Source organism: Accipiter gentilis, chromosome 28 (assembly GCF_929443795.1).
Source record: "Accipiter gentilis chromosome 28, bAccGen1.1, whole genome shotgun sequence".
NCBI lineage: Eukaryota > Metazoa > Chordata > Aves > Accipitriformes > Accipitridae > Astur > Astur gentilis.
The window spans coordinates 21,239,359-21,257,848 of record NC_064907.1 but is presented as its reverse complement, the minus strand read 5'-3'; the positions used below and the strand labels follow the sequence as shown (position 1 = coordinate 21,257,848).

Below are 18,490 nucleotides of genomic sequence, written 5' to 3'. Positions count from 1 at the left end.
GGAGACCAGGGGTGGCAATTGGTGAATATAGAGTATTCTGCCGTATTCTGTTGGTTGTTCTCCAGTCCTGTAATTAGGAGGGTCGTCTTTTTTTTTTTCGTAATTAGCAGCACTGTTTGGAGTTGGGTTTTGGGGGATGGGGGCAGGAATTGGGGTTTTGTTTCATATGTTGTTTATTTCTGTTTGTCCCTGATTTACCTCCTCGCCCAGTATGAGGCCAACCAAGAGATCTTGTGTATGTGAACATGGAAAACTAGGCCATGCTTGTGAAACCAATTTTCAGGCACACTTATTATAGCATGCATAACTTGTGCTGCAGTTGGTTTTAAACATATCAGTTTTGTCTGCTGTCTGTCTGGGACTAGCCAACTTGCATTTGAACCACATCAGACCTTACACAACCACCTGCCCCTTCTTGGTGTATCTTTATAGACTTCAGTTGAAAAAATGGAGTTGACAAGTATTTTCTTATGGTGTTAGGGACATCTGTGACATAACATTTTATTTTGTTGTTTCCAGGTAAGAGGAAACACCCCCCCGCCCCGCCCCATTCAGGTGGTTATTTATGGTCTTTCTGAATAAGACATGGTTTTAGTACTATTGTGCCTGTGTTTTTTATAGCAGTATTAATAAGTATTGCTGCTATCGTCCCCAGGCTGTCTTTTAAAAATACCCGGGTTGTGCCGTGAAGCTTTGTGTTCGGATTCCATGTAAATGGAATGTAAATGTTAGTAAATGGTCAAAAAGCTGAACCGTATTTTTCCCTTGTAAAGACTCTCCCAAACTACTGTCTTCTCATGACATTAACATTGAGGGCTTTGTCCTGTGTCCAGCATGAGGAATAATTGCTTTGGGGATCCCCTAATATCCCCATTTCATTGTGATGCTTTTGCAAATTTTTTCTGACTCTGCTTTCTGCCCTCAAAATACAAAATTCGATGTTTTGGGGATCTGCAGAACTCTCCGATTCCCGCTAAACTCCCAGACCCGGTTAAAGCAAGTGAAGCTGCTGCAAAGAAGAGTCAACCAAAGGCCAGGTAAACACCTTGCTGTTATGCTCAGCCCTCTCTCTTTTTATTGTCTGTTGTCTTTCTGCTGTTTATTAGGAAGGATGCTTAGTATATTTAGCTGCTTCCTTGTGGGCTTACATTTACACATGGAGGCAAACATTGCACTCCTGAGGCTTTTGCTTCAACGACATAAATAACCATTGATCTAATTGATCTGAAGGGCAGAAAATGCAGATACTAGGGGAAATTTTTCTGCATGGTGGGGGTGGGACTTTGGCAATGCTCGGTGTGACTCAACACCTATGCTTTTTGTACTGAAGACATTGCTTGATGGCAGCACTTGAAGTTCATGCACTTAGATGAATCTAGTGTGTCATCCATCTGGAGGCAGTACCCGGAGTACCTGAGAGCAAAGTCAGGAGAAAGACTGCAGCTGGCCTGCAGTGGGCCTGGAATTGGCCCGGAGAACACGAGTCTGCTGAGAAACTGCACTGGGGACTATTGCTGTTTGAGTTTGACCCTTGGCAGATGATAACCTGACCCAGTAAATTACTGTATGAAATTGCTGTGATTTCTGCAAGAGTCCTATAGTTTCTTCGGGGCAGGGGATGACGATGACACGGGGGGTGGGGAGCGGGACAACACAGAAAAGCCCAACCAGTCTCCATCTGAAGAGCCCAATTAGTGGGGAAACCACTGTACTGCTGTGGTTTTCTCCTATCCTGCTGCTGCTTGCTCTGTTTATGATACTGTAATTGAGACTTGTAAATTCTGTTGGACAAAACCTGTAACTTATTTTACTGCAAAGTGAGCAGTACAGCAGTTGGCACTCTAAACCCAGCAGTTTTCTTCAGACTCTGAAATAGGGCATCTTTCCTCCTGTCTGTCAGTCCCAGGAGTCTGCTTTGTTTGTTTTTATAATTGAGTGCAGCCACTCTCACGATAGTAGAACAACTTGGTATCTAACAAGCAAATGTGTCCACAGAAGGGCAGGGTGGTGTCTGCTTGCTTGGCTCTGTGAATTTTTGGAGCTCAGTAAATATCAAGCAAAGATCAGAAGAGGTCCAATGACCTGATTCTGTAGTAGATGTACTAAAGTTAAGTTACGTCTAAAGATGGCAATTTAGACAACTCTGCCCAAAGGTACCAGCTGCTCTTAAGCTAATTTATGTCCTTCATCTGTTCATCCAGAGCTCTAAGTAGATTTAAACAATATTTGTAGCAAGTATTCGAATGAGTTGAGTGATTTTGACAAGTTCCAGCTGTCCAGCAGGAGAAGATGCCCCAATTGGCAAAGTTGTCAAAATGCTAGTGTCAGGTTAATTGTTGTGAATGCATCCGTTAAGTCTTCCTAAGCTTGCAGTTTTCTGGAAAGGGTTGATGTGTGTGTCTGGATGCGCACAAATGCTTCACCTTTATTAGTCACATATTGCTAAAGTATGGATGAGTTTTTAAACCCCAACTGTGTCTTCCATGCACCAACTATCAGGCAAACAAAGACTGTGCTCTTCCTTTTATTCCTTTCCTTATGTTGTAGGCTGACAGATCCCATCCCTACGACAGAAACTTCCATAGCACCTCGCCAGAGACCTAAAGCAGGACAGACACAACCCAACCCTGGAATTTTACCCATTCAGCCAGCCTTGACGCCTAGGAAGAGACCCACGGCTCAAGCAGCCATTCAGGCACAAGGTGAAACCATGATCCTCGTGTGGTGCTTTCCTGCTGGGCACTGCATACTGCAGAGCTGTGGTGCATGTTGTTCTAATGGATCTGTCTCTCCCCTCCCTGCCCCTACTAGTTGCAGGACCTGCTACCCTGGGCAGTGGTCAGCCTTCGCTACCTGCAAGCGTCCCCCAGCAAAAAGCAGCACCTCAACAGGCTCCAGCACAGCCACAAGCCAAGCAGGCGCCAGCTCCGCAGCAGGCCTCGCAGGCACAGTCCCAGGTCCCTTCTACTCAGCCACAAGCCACACCTCAGCATCAACAGCAGCTTTTCTTGAAGCAGCAGCTTCTGCAACAGCAGCAGCAGCAGCAGCAGGCTGCCTATTACCAGCAGCAGCAGATGATGCAAGCTCAGCAGGTAGGTGTGCATGGCTGTGTTTGTTGCATACTTACCGTGCTAGAGGTCTACAAGGCCGTATCTTTGCATTTATGGCAAGTGCCCTGTTTTTCTGGGGGGGGTACATGCAGTTTTTAGGCATTTTCCTGTGTGTCTGGTGAGATTTTTTTTTTTGCTACACAAGGCTGGCATTTTTAACTGTCAATGTGGAAGGCCTTGACATAGTTTTGTCATGTACAAACATAAAATAAGCAATGCTGGTTAAGTTTTTACAGCTCCAAGTGTTTTAGGGTCTTGAGGTCAATGCTCAACTGATGAGCAGAGGGGTGCAATTTCTCTTCTGCTCTCTTTGTGGTACAAGAAGCCTGGCATGCCTTTTCAACGGTAAGATTCAGGTCTGAATGCATGAGGAGTTAGGATGTGTCAAGATGACAGACTTGCGTGCTTAACTGAGGTGTTTATAGCAGCATAGATCTCTGCTAAAGCATATTTAACAGTGGAGGCAAAGGGACAGTGAATCTTCCTATCTTGTGGAAAGGTTTGGAATTGATAAAAATGGAGAAAGGAGTTTGAGACCACGGGGACAGTCTGTGCCATGGGACCCCCATACAGGCAGGTGTAACACAGAAAGGATCTAACGTTAGACCAGAAGGCTGTTTTCCACCACTCCTTTGCAGATGGTCTCCAAACCATTGCAGCCTATTACTGCTTTGCCACTTGCAGTGGCTGTAACTGTTCCTGTGACTGACCCTGAGTTCTGGTGGTAGTACCCCTGTTCCCAGCTGTGCAACAAGTGGCTCAACAACTGGTTGTTTCCCAGTTCCCAGTGATGCAGCAAGGAGCGCCAGCACAGCAGCAGCTGATGCAGAACTATTACCAGCAGCAGCAGCAACAGCAGCAGCAGATGATGGCCCAGCAGGCAGCAATGCAGCAGAAGACAGCAGTAGCATCGGTTCAGCAAAAGCAACAAGCCCCGGCGCCGCTGCAGCCCCAGGCCCAGCAAAGTGCAGCCCAGCCAGTGCAGCCGCAGGAGCAAGTGGTAAGAGCCTTGTGGGAAGGAGTAGGGCAGCAGGATTTGGAGGACTGGCAAGTGTTCTCCTGCCAGGTCCTATATGCTGGGAACACCCCAGCAGGGTGGGCTTTTCAGACCCAGAGAGCCCAGGTAAACGTGCTCTAGGGCCTGCTGGCCCCTAGTGCATTATTACTGAGTCGCATATGTCGGCACTAACCTTGCTGCCTCAGACACGTGCAGTTGTTTGGATTGCTCTTTCCAATGGGATGATGGACTCTGGAGTTGTGCTCTGGGTCCATAGAAAGAAGATGAGTAAATGATGAGTAGAAAGCAGATGAGAAGATATTCTCTCTATCCTTCCCCTGTCACATTGTCCTAGAAGATGCAATAAACTCTTTGAAAAATTATTTGTACTCAACGCATCAGGATTGGCACCGGGCAACAGAACTACTTTATGTTGCTGCTTGTTTGGAAAACTTCCATCTTGTATTCAGGGCTCTGATGCAAAGAAAGGTGCAAGCAGCCTTCCTGGTTGTTTTTGGCATTAGGATAACTTCTTCCTCTAATGAATACTATAGAAAGGAGACTTTCAAAGCACCGTATCTAAAAATAAATAAATAAATAAGCCACTTTACTAATCATCTGAACATGTGTCCAAAATAAATGCTCTTTACTTAATGGAAAATATGGCTGTCTGCAACAGGGAAATAGCCAGCTGTCTGCAGTGTTAAAGGCAGGGGAGCTGTGCCAGAGGGCAGGATCCCCATTGCCAAAGTGTCTCTGCAGTACCTATGGGAGGAAGCTGTGCTTTTTGCCTTCATTCCTGTGCAATTCCCTCCACTCTTGCTTGTTTTTGGGAGTGTGAAGGGATGTCCCTAACTCTAGTTGAGTGTTGAAAAGAAAGTATTGTGCAGGTACCAGACAAGGGGAAGCTGCCTGGTATTTTGCCGTAACAGGTTGCACGTGTGCAAAGCAAACAGTATCTGATAACAAACCACCTCAGGTACACAATGTTTGAGTCCAAACTAAGGGCAATTTGTGCTTGCTTGTTCATGAATTGCCAGTTATTCAGGACCTAATTAATCTCTTGAGCATGCTTCCTTTAAAGTGACATCATAATAAACTCCATAAGCCAGTGACCTGAGCAATGCTGGGGATGCATTGTTTGTTGTCCTCTCTGGTGTGTCTTAACACTCTGTCATATTCACCCCCTTTTCTTTTATATTAATTTTCAGCACTAAGCTGATTGTTAGGGTAGGTGACAAGCTTGGAGCTGTTGTGTTCCTGGTCTTGTTATTCTTTTGCTGAATGACCTGGCGCAAGTCAGTTTATTGAAATTGGTGGGAGATTTTCAGTGCATGCAGACAGGTTTTGGATGGTGCCCATTATTACCCTGTTCCTTTTAGAGGAGAAATGCCTGAAACAGAGTATTGAAGTGCATCTCTTAAAGAGCTTTGCTGTGATTCACTAGCACGGAAACAGTCTTAATTTTACTAAATCAGCTAGATTGAAAATTAGCCTTATCCCCCTGGAAGGCTGATCAGAATGGACGCATCTGGACACTTCTCCACTCCTGCAGCAGTCAGGCGGGAAAAAGCAGTGGTCGGCTCATTTAAAAAACGATAGTGATACATGGTCTCTACAGAGCAGAGTCACTGAGCAGAAGATACCAAGCCAGGACCCATCAAAACCTTTTCATGTTGTGAGACTTCAGCTTAATAAGCTCTGAATTCGTTTCTGTGGCGATTTCGGCACTGCTTTTTTATTTCTCAGCACCAAATGTACTGTTTTGCAGTGACCTATATAGCAAGATGTAAGGTGGGTGCATCAGAAGCAGTCAGGTCAGTTTGCTTCCCAGCTGCAGTGAATTAGTCTGCCTGAAAATGCCAGATGAAAAGCAAGATGGCTAACTACTTTTTTGCCTTGCCCCACTGTAGTTAAGCACCACACTGGGGACATAACTCTTTTTCTCATTGCCCTCTTAGGTTTTTCCAAGTCTTTCATCTGTCTTCCTTGGTCAAAAATGGCATGGGATGATATGGGGTGGGGAACAGGGAGCTAGGGCCCAGGCAGTGAAGGTAATGTTCACAGCTTTTTGCTCTTTGCATTCTAGTTTTCCTGCTTTAAATCCAGCCATTATACTTCACTGTCAGACAAATTTTGAAAAATCACATAATCGGAAGTGATGCTGTTGTTTATCACTACAAAACAGTATTTCAAGTATTTATGGGTTTAACACAAGAGTGAGGTAATGGAAAAATAAGATCAGTCTGAGGAAACCTCTTGAACTTTCTAGAGGGTTTGTGGCTGGGCTATCTTGGCTTACACCTAAATCAAATGTGCCTGTTTTTCTCCTCCAGATTTTAATGATAAATGTTGCTCCTGTGGTCCTTGCTTTTTTTTTTTTTTTTTTTTGCCTTTTATTTTTCCTCCTAAGAGAAATCTAAGAAAGCTTCTTGCACAAGATTTCTGCAGAAGACCTGTATTCCTTTAGGGATTTGACCCCAATCACACATGATCTGCTGGAAGAAGTGCTGCTCCTCACCTTACCCCACTCCTTGTGTCCCTATGACAAGACTCTGGCACAGTAGGATCTTGATTTCTTTTTTTTTTTTTACCTCTGTCCTGGATCTCAGCCTCTTTACCCATAAGCAAGTTTGAGACCAGCTAGCCTTTAATGACAAGCACTAATAGAAGCTTTGCCTCCAGAGTTACACCATAGAAAGAGGGAGAAAGTCTCTGCTTGTGTAATTGTAGTAATCCTGAAACACTATAAATCAGTGAATTGCCTCCTGCCCCCGATTCTTTTGTTGGTTTGTTTTTTTTCCCCTCCAGACTATCCCCAATCCATCACTTGAAGGTCAGATCCTCCAGCGTATAGACATTTTTTTCATCATGGCTGTTGTTCCTGAACAAGGATGTACCATTTTACTTTTTCTCCTAGATGCAGGCACAAATGAGGCAACAGCAAAAACCTCAAACCACGCCCCCCACAGCAGTGCAAGGTCAGAAGCTGGGCTCTCTCACCCCTCCGTCCTCTCCCAAGACGCAGCGTGCAGGACACAGGAGGATTCTGAGCGATGTGACCCACAGTGCGGTTTTTGGGGTTCCAGCCAGCAAGTCTACCCAGCTTCTTCAGGCAGCTGCTGCTGAAGCCAGTCTCAATAAGTCCAAGTAGGTGGCTGGTCAGTTGGCGTCAAAGGGTATGGAGGGGAGGGGGTAGATGAGGCTCTTCAGAGATTTCCTAGGTTGCTAGGAAATCAAGCTCTGAGATGAAGGTAGGCAGCAAACTCTGAGGTTTAAATTAGTCTTTTCCTTCCCAAGACAAAAGTTTAGGGTTTGGTAGAAAGTTGCTGAAAAAATTCCCCAAGGTCCTCCCTAGTGCTTCTGTGTTCCTCAAAAGCTAAGCAAGCAGGGTGTTCCTCTGGATTACAAAAGTTGGTGTTGTTTCAGCTGTTCCACCAGTAGCCCTGGTGCATGCTTCACGCTTGCTGCTTAGCATCAGCGCTTCCCTGGGAGAATTTGCTAGCTCACTTTTATAGTGCCTACAGGCAGGAAGCCTCCACGTGGGCAATGCAGAAAATTGTTTCAAATGGGATGCTTATGATGGTTGTTTTAATCCCTGACACCAGGATGCTCAACCAGATTAAGAGTAGATAAAGTTAATTGGTCCCAGGTTTCTGGGTATGCAAGTACAATAACTTGTGCTGAGTGTTTTAAGTAGGAAGTAATTATAATGCAGTAGCTTGGACCAGCTCGTAGTGCTGGCCAGAGGATTTCAGATGGGTTATTAACGACTGTTGTTTGGTTGGGATGATCACATCCAGATCTGCTTCCACCACACCCTCGGGTTCCCCAAGGACCTCGCAGCAGAATGTCTATAACCCGCCTGATGTCTCCACGTGGAATCCGTTTGACGATGATAACTTCTCCAAACTCACAGCTGAGGAGCTGCTGAACAAGGACTTTGCAAAGCTAGGTGATGGTAGGTTCATGGAGGTGGTTTAATGCCAGCCCACTCTCAAAATGGAAGATGGCATGGAAAGATGATGCTTTTGGTCAGATGCTGCTGGGGTGCTCCCATATTATCATGGTCCTCTTTGCCTGTTAGAGCTAATCCTTCCAATTTCCCTTCTCCAGTCCTTGTCCTCTTTGAGCAATTACAATTAAATGAGTATGATCCTCATATGTAGAGGTACTAACCGCTTTTAAAGTGGCCTTGATCACTTGATTGTAGAAGCTACAGTTTAAACTCCGCTTCACCTGCAAAGTATGATTTGCAGGAAGGGGCTTAAGTCACATGCTGGAATAGTGTCCTAAAAAATCTAGGTAAGCAACCTACCTTTGGAATGGAAGTTTTTCCCCTAAAACTGCATCTGGCATTTCAGGGAAAGCTCCGGAAAAGATGGGCAGTTCCACAGAGAACTTGATTCCAGGTTTCCAGCCGACTTCATCTGCAACCCAGGCAGATGCATTTGGTGGCTCTTCCTTCACTGCTGGATCAGGTGAGTTTGTGAACATGTCCTATAGGACAATACCTTGGACAGCACTGCAGAAAAATGGCAACTCTTTGTCATAGCCTCTTTGAAAGGAAGGTAAAACTGATATAAATTGAGCTGGGCCTTGGCACTGAGAACTGCAGGTTAGGGTTGGCACTTCAGTAAAGAAGGGAAGGTAGAAATGGCTCATGTACTTGTCACAGTTGGGTAGCAGAGACAGGAGGCACTGTCTATAGGCAAAGGTGAGGCTTTTGGTGAGGGAAGAAACTAAGTGAGCCTCTTAAGTTCGCAAGAAAGCTTCTTAACATGTTAAAGTTCCATGCAGTTCATAATTAGAAGTAAAATATAGTGTGTGCAATAAGGGAATTGGAGTCAGAGACATCGGTCAGACGTGCTGGAGGATATTCCTTGCCTGCAGTTGTTAGGCTGTATGAAGCAGGGGAGCAGGGATAATGATGTCTCTGCTGCAGAATGAGGAGAATAGCAGACACAGGAGTGCGCAGGGAAAATCCTCAGAGGAGAGCATGGTTAGTCTCATAATTGACATGTTAAATGGTGAAGGCAAGAAGTTTTGCACTGGCTGTGCTGTCTGGGTCCAGGGGCCAAGAGTCCTTGGCTGGTCTAAGGAGCTTTTCGGCAGAGGCCTCTGCATGTGTGACCTTGTCTGGTGCCTCCTTTGGTACTTTGGGTACCAAGGTTTTGCCATGAGAAGCCCCTTCTGTGCCGAAAAAACTCTGTGAGTGCTGCTTCTTGTTTCTATTTCCTCAGCATCAATTCTCACTGAATGCAGCAAAGACCTGCCAAGTACAGTATTGGAAAACTGCTTTCAGGAGCCCTAAATGCAAGTAATCCTCTCCCCTGTCTTCTGTAGCCTTTGTTACTGGTGACAAATGCAACTGTTTGATGCTTCCTCATGTAAGCGCACCAACCCTTGGTGAGAGGAGTCCTGGGAAGAGACTGAAGAATCCTTTGTGGGGCAAGAAGTGACAAATCCATTTACGCTTATTTCTATTTATAAAGAGAGATTTAGAGGAGCTTATAACTGAGCTTGGTATTGTTGACTCTTACCTGAGAATTAAGAAGTTGAAGTCCGTGACGCAAGAGTGCTCTAGGGGGTTGCTTTCTGAGTTTGTCCAGCTGTTCAGTTCCCTGTGAACAGTTTAAGATGTTCCATCAGTCTTTGTGGAGTGATGTTGAGTAGCAGCAGCTCCAGATTCAGCTGTAGTGTACCTTCTGCCAAAGCCTGAGAAACATCTGCACATTCCGGGCTTTCTGGACACTGTAACAGTTGTCTTTAAAATGTGCCCCTTGACTTTCCTGTCCTGCAGTTTGGCATAGGAAGGTGTCTTAGAAATTCTTTTGGTGCTGGCACTGGGCTGGGCACTTCTAGTCCTTTTCTTTTTCTTTCCTCATAGATAGGAGCCTGTCTGATGCAAGATGCTGTATCTTTTATTTCAGACAAAGAGGCCCAACATGGGGGCTGACCTGCTGTGTGTCTGTTGTTAAGGCATTTCACCTTTTGTGCTGCTGTAAAGTGAGATAATAGTACTTCCCTTTCAAGGAATGTTTTGAGATCTGTGGGTTAAATTGTGTTGGAGAGCTACATGGTAATGGTTGTTTGGTTTTGGATTTTTTTTTCTTTTCACTATCAACATAAACTTGTTCTGAGCACGGATGCGTGTGTTGTTCTTGTCAGGCTGTAGCTTGGACTCTGTAATATTGAGCTGTGCCTGTGCTGAGATTTTACTCAATGCTTTCTGCTTTTCTCTCTTCTCTGTTTCATTCTGCCTTTTGTCTTCCTGGTTAGCAGCTGAAAAAACGAAAGACATTCTGAGTATGGACACTAGCCCTCCTCTTCTGACTGTGCCTGATCCTTTCATTCCTCTCCCGTTATCCGACACGCCAGGTAACCAGAACTGAGTTTATGGAGGGGGGCAGATTCTTGTTGTTTGTTTTGTACTCTTAATCTTTCGGTTCTATTTCTAGGCACACCTGAAATCCTGGGCCTCAGTCAATGGTGCTGGGTACTGATAAGCTCTGCTGAACTCAGTGGTAGTAATGATGTGTAGTGCTTTCTGCCATTGAATATCTGTGTGTTGGTGGGAGCGGTGCTGAGCACAAGAGCCCTTAGTTTTCATGGCAGACCCTAGGGTTGTTATATTTTTTCTAATGACAACAATGTTGGTGTCTCTAAAGGTTGAGTATTCAAAGTCAAAAATAATCACCAGGTAATTAGCTGTTCTGACCTAAGCCATTTTCAAATTGGTCTCCAACTTTGAAAGTGTAGTTTTTATTATTGTGAATCTTTCTTTCCTGTAAGAGTCAGTGTTTCTTTGGCTTCCAAGGTCTATTGCAAATGCGTGCTTCATGTGAAGCACAAGTTAAGATGTAACCTTTTCTGAATTGGCAAAATTTTCTACTGCAGTTGGTAGCTATTTCCATTTACTTTGCAGTACTACTTAAGTCTTTCCTGTGTGCACATTTCTGACTGCAGCAGCCAACACTTTTTAGCACAAGATTATGTAAGTGCTTAGGAGCTTATTTGCAAATCAGTGGGATTTGGAATATGGGAATGTTTTTATCTTGGAGTTTCTCTAAGCCCTCTGGTGAATGTGTGTGACAGGTCCCTTCTTGTCAGCTAGCCCCAGAGGACAAATGCTTGTTACAGTTCTTACCCTTGTCCTTAGCTCAAGCTGTGGATCATTGGTGGTTTGACAGTAGAGGGCCCAAGCTTCGAAACGACATGCTTGTAAAGATGGCATTTCTCCACGGAAAGTTAAGCAATTTGGGGGGGAAAAAAAAAAAATCTATTTTTTTCATAACTCTGTGGAACTTCCTTCCTTTTGGTTGATGCTCAAAGAGCATGAGATATGTGTTTTGGTTCAAAAGGGTTTTATTCATAGATGCTGCAGTTTGAGAAAAGGAGCAGAACTGTCTCTCCTCTGTAAGTGCCTGCCAGGAGCTGACCTGCCTAGCTATAATTTGAAAAGAACCTACAGGAGGCAGATGACGGCACGTTTTTCTCTGCCCCCCCACCCCCCCCCCACGCCCCCCCGCCCCCTGCCCCATCCCCCAATGCTATTGGAAGCATTGGTTTTCCTGACTTGAAGTCTGTTGGCCCAGACTACTATTTAATCCTCTGCCAGCATGCTCAATGCATACAGTTGCACACCAGGACTGTTGTTTTCCTTATTGCCTTCTGCATTTTGATACAGCACAACCATACGAAGCAGCAGTTGCAGCCTTAGCAGTGGGAGCTCTGAAATTCTTTATAGTACAGAAGCCACTGCAGAGCAATTGCCTTTCAACCCTGCCCGTGGGTGCAAATAATCAGAGCAGCACTTGTCTGCAGTTTTCGTGGTGCCAGGTTGCTTGTCCCACAAATCTGTCCCTGACCAGTTGTGTATCTTTGCAGGCAGGTGCTAAACCTTCTTTTGCTAATCTCTCTGCCTGCATGTGTCTGGTCCTACTGAGTTCAGTGGATCTCCTTCCATGGGGGCAAAGTGGTGGGCAAGGGCATGCAGGAGATCTGTCTGTGTTGGCTTCCTGCAGTTTTCTGCAGAGACATCTCATTTTTTATTTTTAACATAAAAGTTGAGGCCATGAGTTCATGAATGTTTTCAAGGACCAGAGCTACAGACTTATCCTTAGCTTTGAAAACTGAGAGGGGTTATCTGTGCTTGTAAATTCAATAGTAAAGATAAAAATCCTGGATTTGGGCTTAGGTTTTCAATCTATGTGTCTTATCATGCAGAACAGAGTCATCTTTGTTCTTCTGTGTCTGCGTTACCTGTGCAGAAACATCCCCAGAGCAAGCAGAGAGGTCTTGGATGAGAGGGATGTGCTGACTTGCATGTGAAAGGCATTCTTTTAGGTGTGCTCCTTGGGTCAGTAGAGCTGGGATTGACTTTAGTCTCTTGGTATATCAGCATCTCCAGTTGCATATCTCCAAGCTGTCTTAGTTTTGTGCAGAAGCAGCTGAATTTTTGAATGCTTGCTAAATATTTGTGTTCTGTTTGGAATGTTTTTATTTCTGAGAAAACCTTGATAGTGAATCTCATTGCTTTGAAAACATTTTATGTCTGTCTCTTTATAGACTTGGAGCATGCATAGCCCTTTCAGGAGTAAAAGCGGGAGTCTTTACCCCTTGGTTACAAGAGCAGTGTTGTTCAGGAAGGCTTTTAGTACAGGCATAAGTGAGGCTTTGATTTGGTATTTTCCTTATTTGTCATACAGAGCCAGTTTTGTTGGCTTTCTGTGCTCTAAACTCGTGACAGCTGAGGGTCTGGCTGAGAGCTCAGCTTCTTTTTTTTGCTTAAGCCACAAACTTGCTCCCTTTGCTGGCACCTGAGGGTGCAGGTGGCATCGCTTGAATGTTGGCCAGAGACTTCCTTGGGCTTTCCCACCTTTCTTCTGTATGCTTGGAAGGACAGATGAGCTGTTCTATCACAGATTCCTGAGAAACAAGTAAATGATGCTTAACACATGACAAATAGCCATAGGGTGCATCCTCAGACAGCCTAAATATTTTCAAACGGAGGAGCGTACTGCCATGGAGCTACAGCCAACAGATGTGGCTTTAAGTATGACTCTTGCTTGTAGGTTTAGCAAGATCACACTTTTGGTTCTGTGTAGTCAGTTAAATGTGTACAGCAAGGACAAACCTTGGACAGCAGGTTGTAGCAGACTATCCTCTTTACATGGATCATGGTGCTGGAAATGCATAATATCCTAGAGGAGGTTGTTTTTTCATTTGTTGTGGGTAACAAGCTTTGCAGTAAGTGCGTCCAGAGAACAGGTAATGTAGTACCCTACAGAAGGCAGAAATACCAGCTCTGGACAGCAATCAAGTGGAAGTAGGATGGTTTTCAGTATATTCCTCCTTCTCCAATGTGTAATGGCTGCAATTCTGAACGGAATTGTAACTAGTAAGAGATGCTGGCAAGAGGGATGTAAAAATATGGCAAAACATCTGTTAAAATAAGGGAGAATTAAATATTCATGCTGAAAACATTTTTCCTTGTGCATGTGTAGGAAAGTGAGCCAAGTTCTTCTTAATAAGCTTATTGCACGCTTCACTGCTGGTTAATCATAATAGAGTATTTGATCAGAGTGGTAATTTTTCTGCTACATGTGGCTACTTAATGTCTATCAGTATGAATTTAGCTCATGTGGGCATGGGAGGCTAAATTTTGCACAAGGTATTCTGGAGACCTGAAATTAAATGGAGTTACGAAGCTTCAAGGCAGATCTTTTCCTTTGTCATTGAGGCTTCGCTCCGTGAATAGTCCCGAGTCTAAAGTTTTTACGCCTGTTATGTACAGTAGGATTTGTTTCTTTTGACTTAATTTCTATGGGCATGAATGAACTTTGGGCTCAATCCTGAAAACCTGCTTTGCAGAAGTATTTAATGAGAGGTTTCACCCAGAGCATGTGAATATTTCTGCTTTAGCCCATGTCCCTTATTAACCACTGAAACTAAAATGCTTAAGTGCTGTCTTGATGTAGTTACCCGCACTCTTCAGATATCCATTAGTGTCAAGAAAGGTTTTAGATATATCCTCTTTACTCTAGAAACATCTGCTCAGATAAACAAGTTTTTGAGTAAGTGAAGGGTGGATCCAGTGCAATGCCCTCTGAGATACTGCCAGAAATACTCTTTTCCAATTGTTTCAGGGTTGGTTGGTTTGGGGGGGAGGGGGGATGTGTCTGCTTCTTGCCTCTAGTTCCAGATAAATGTTGTTCTCTCAGGTGGCCTGTGCTATCAGCAGTCCTGGCTTATTCTCTCCTCTCTGCAGAAAGAGGAGAGAGATGATGTGGTGGGTTGGCAGCAGAGCAAGCAAAGAGCTGTTGTTGAGCAGCAGCACTGAGGTGTGAGAGCTGAGAAAAAGAAGCTCTGCTCCTCCCTGTTACTGGATGGAGGACAAACTCCCCCGTGCTGCAGATTGCACCGCACTGATTCATGTGCGAGCCAAGTCCATGTGTGTGCAGGGTGGTGGTACTGGTGGCCTCTGCACATCAGTACCGAGTACAATACTGTCTTTGCACGATGAGTCAGTCTTTGTTTACCCCTTTTCAAAAGAGAATGGATCATTCTTTGCAAATTTACACAACCATTTACTCCCTGCAATAATTCAGCATCTTGGCTGCAGCTGACACAAATGTGTCTTTAGTGTAGTTATTTGTTTGAAGAACAGTAACATCAAGCGGCCTCTGCGACATTGTCTTGCCCGTAACAGAAAGTGAGATAAGAGAAATTCCATGTCCAGCACAGCTAAGTAAACATGCAGGCATAGCTGGGGAAGGAAACACAGGCCCAGAAAGCATGCCTGTGCCATCTGGGCACACACTTATTTTTGATGAAAAGGCAAACAGCATTGCTTACTAAAGAGTCATTGTCATGTTGGAGTTCTCCAAAGCTTTTAAATAGCACTTTACAGATTATTTTTGCCTTTTTGTTTCTTTCAAATACTCACGGACTTGTGTGGTTTTACATTAGCCTGAGAGGATGCTTATCAGGGCTAAGGAAGTAGGTATCTTGCAGCGCAATTTCAAAACAAAATGCGTCCACACCCTTGGCCTGTTTCTAGAGCTAGCTATCAAGAACGTGTGGCCCTGATAACCATTCCTGCTCAAAACATAATTAGCTTCAGAAGTAGGAGTTTCAAACAAAACTGGATTTTTCTGATTGTGTTCTAATGTGTGGCCTTCAGGAACTGGGTTTCCAAGCTTTCTCTGCAGGGTGCTAAAGCAGGATTGTGAGCTGGAGGTGAGTTTCAGCCTATTGCAATGTTTGTAGAACTGGAAATGGGAAAGAGTCATGAAGTGTTGAGATTAAATTGCTGAAGCTGGCAGTTTCTAGCACCTGGAAACATGAGCTAGGACTCAAACCATTGACATTCTTGTCAAAACACACAAGTTGAGCTGCTATAACAGGACCACTATTACTAATGTAGGAGGGCTCTTTTTTTTTTTTGGCACAAAATACTTGGTGACATGTTTTCATCAGCATAACTCTCTTTACCCCAGGCCCATCGATTCTGAGAAGATAACTGTATGCTTACCTATGTCAGGGTGTTTATAACAACTGTAAAAGAAAAACTATATTTCTAATGAGAACTTATATTTGTTCCAAGGTGACCCATTGAGATAAAGTAATTGCAGACATGCACAAACACATATTGATGTGTACTAACGATTTGAGTTTACATCTTGAGTTGGAAAAATGCAGAAGGGGAGCTACTCATCTAGTAACTTGATGAATTAATTGCCATATTATTAACTGAGAGTATAATATAGTTTCTTGATGATTAGGAGCAGCAAAGCTGACAGACCACTCAATTCCCAACTAAATGAGTGTAAATAGTATCTAGTGTTGTTTCTGTCTGGGTTCTGAGTTTCATCCAAAGGGATATTATTTCACAAATATTTGAGATCTTGAAAGTTAAACTAAAGTTTTTTGATTTTGATCTCTTAAGGAGCCACTGTTAAATGTTGTCCTACTATTCTCTGTGGTTTTTACCAAGTCACGTGCGTGTGTATTTAAAGCATGCCAATCGCTGTTTTTTTTTCTTCTCTTTCTATTTATGCTATATAAGAAACAATTCAATTTCCCAAACTCCATTAGGAAAATTAAAGTCCAATGCCTTCCCTTGATTAGTCAAAGTCCTCTGTAGCTGAATAATGTGCAGGGCTTCCTTTAATCTTTAGGCAGAAATCCTGGAGCGACTAATCTATACCTACGTTGGTAATTTGCCCTCCCACTTGCAGCACAGTTGACTTGGCAGGATTTTTACAACCTTGTCTTTCTTTCTCAGTTGACGTCCGAAGAAAAGAACTCTGCTGTGTGCTCTATTGAATTGTCTTTCTTTTTGCTATTCCTCCACAGTACATGAGTGAGTAACATTCTTACTGTATGCAGTGCCTGGCTGGTGGACTTCTTTGGCTTTGAGATGTTGCATCTTGACCGTTCAGTGTGTTACCAACTTATGACGGATTTTTGCCCTCCGTTCCCCTTTTTAACTTGCAAGTTTCTCAGGAATCTTTATTTTTTTTCTAATAGCCTGCTCTAACTAAAAACCCATTTGCTTCCCTTGTCTCTTGATTTATATTTTTTTCATAACTCTAGTCCTCCTCAAAATGCTTTCTGCATATACTTTGTCGCTTAACAGGTATATCGCCAAGTATAAATGCAGCATGCCAACTTAGTCTTTGGCAGTGGTGGTGTTGCAGATGCAAAATCTGTGCAAATTGACTAATTGTAAATCTCAAAAACCAGATGTGTGCATGTGTTGGAAGGCATCTGAAGAAAAAGGTCAAAATTTTCTCACTGGATTGTCCAAAGCTGTGCTGCTCAACCAATGTGTGGGGTTTGAACTTGCCTTCTTGTCCCATGATAGAAATGGATAATTAATTCTGCTAATGCTATATGGCATTACTTCCTTCTTAGGTTGGTGCAAATCAGAGGAAGGGCTCTTGCTTTTATTCCCAGAGGAAGTGATTTGGTTTTCCAGTCTCTGAAGCTACCAACATGTACCATTTGGGGATGCCTCTGAGAGCTGTTAGCTGTAGGCTCTTGCTTTGCTTTTCCTGTAGTGTGTTTTGCTTACTCTGACGGGAAACCATCAGTAATTTCTTACTGTAAGGAACTGGGAACTTAGGAAGAATGCGAAACATTTGTCTAAAGGCTGCAGTATGTGGCTGGGCTTTAGCTCTGGAAGGGGTTGATAGGGCACTTTTTAATCCCCCCCTGCGTGCTTTTAAACTTAGACACCTTCTTAAGACTTGCTAATGAATCTTGCCTACTCTACCAGTGTCTCTACTAGCTGATGCAAAGCCATAGCAAACTTGCTGCCATCCTGTCAGGACTGAAAATGGGCTAAGTAGAAAACCTGACAGAAAATGAAATACCAATAGTCAGATCAATCCTGAATCTGAATCAACCTTACTTTCCCTGTGACCTGGAAAGCATCTGGCAGATTTTCTGTACGCTGTCTTGGGAAGAGGATGCCTCCTCATGTGGGAGCACAGTTATCAATTAAAGCACACGTTTCCTAGCTAGAGTTTGATAAAAGCCCTTCTCGACAGCCCCGCAGGAGCTGTATGATATAAAATATTATTGTATTGGGTTACATTTTCTTAACCTTGTTTATCCTCATGCTTGTTCGTATCTCTACATATGAATAATCTGGATATGTCTATTGGATCTGAGGCATGATACTATAAAATACTGAATTTAACTGTATGTTGATTGATACAGGATGTGTTTTGTCCTGTCATGCTCCAGTCTGAGCTCTATACAAGAATAAAATTAATTGCAATGGGGCCTGAAACTGCAGCGTAGCAGAAGTTTTTATTTCTTGTTCCATTGCTGTTTGCTGCATAACTGATCATCTTTGCCATCATGACTGCTTCTAAAATGCAGCTTGTAATTGTGTGCCCACGTGCCCAGAGAGTCACAAGAAACTGGTACTGTAGTGGCAAAACATCTCTCTGGTTTTCCTCCAGTAGAAGATCTTTGCTAAGGGGATGGCAGATGTGAGACGGTGTTCTAGAGAAGTCCATACCCGAGGCTGTAGCCTTCATCTCTTTCTGCAAATGGCAGATAAAAGCTGCATGCTGTTTGCTTTACTGGTGGAGCCTGTTCTGCAATTGATGATCACTTCGTATGTGTGTGACTTGGAACTGTTGCGTTTGTACAGATTCCCAAAAATGAGGCTAGTTATCCCAGCTTTTCCTTTTCTTGCACTGATGTGTTTCTTACTCAGTCAAATTATTTCGTATGGCTGGCTTCTCACCATCTCAACCATGGCTTTACTTGCAGGTGAAGCAGCTTTTCTCTTGGAAATCAAAATTAAACTTCTGCTAGAGAATTCCCTTGGTAGCAGGACCCAAAATGCATTTTGGTA

The 18,490-nt window shown here is 43.7% G+C and overlaps 1 protein-coding gene across 5 annotated transcripts in view; it reads left to right on the top strand.

Annotated features, from left to right (window-relative positions):
• The window catches only part of AAK1 (AP2 associated kinase 1), an 81,899-nt gene that overhangs the window by 42,374 nt on the left and 21,035 nt on the right, over positions 1 to 18,490 (top strand). For 2 of the 5 annotated variants that reach the window (XM_049830746.1, XM_049830743.1), the window contains exons 10-17: positions 958 to 1,037; positions 2,548 to 2,702; positions 2,812 to 3,092; positions 3,892 to 4,110; positions 7,028 to 7,257; positions 7,911 to 8,068; positions 8,472 to 8,588; positions 10,390 to 10,488. In XM_049830746.1, coding sequence (XP_049686703.1) covers positions 958 to 1,037; positions 2,548 to 2,702; positions 2,812 to 3,092; positions 3,892 to 4,110; positions 7,028 to 7,257; positions 7,911 to 8,068; positions 8,472 to 8,588; positions 10,390 to 10,488 — 1,339 coding nt within the window. The remainder of the gene's footprint in view (positions 1 to 957; positions 1,038 to 2,547; positions 2,703 to 2,811; positions 3,093 to 3,891; positions 4,111 to 7,027; positions 7,258 to 7,910; positions 8,069 to 8,471; positions 8,589 to 10,389; positions 10,489 to 18,490) is intronic. The other 3 variants (XM_049830742.1, XM_049830745.1, XM_049830744.1) reach the window with 2 other exon arrangements.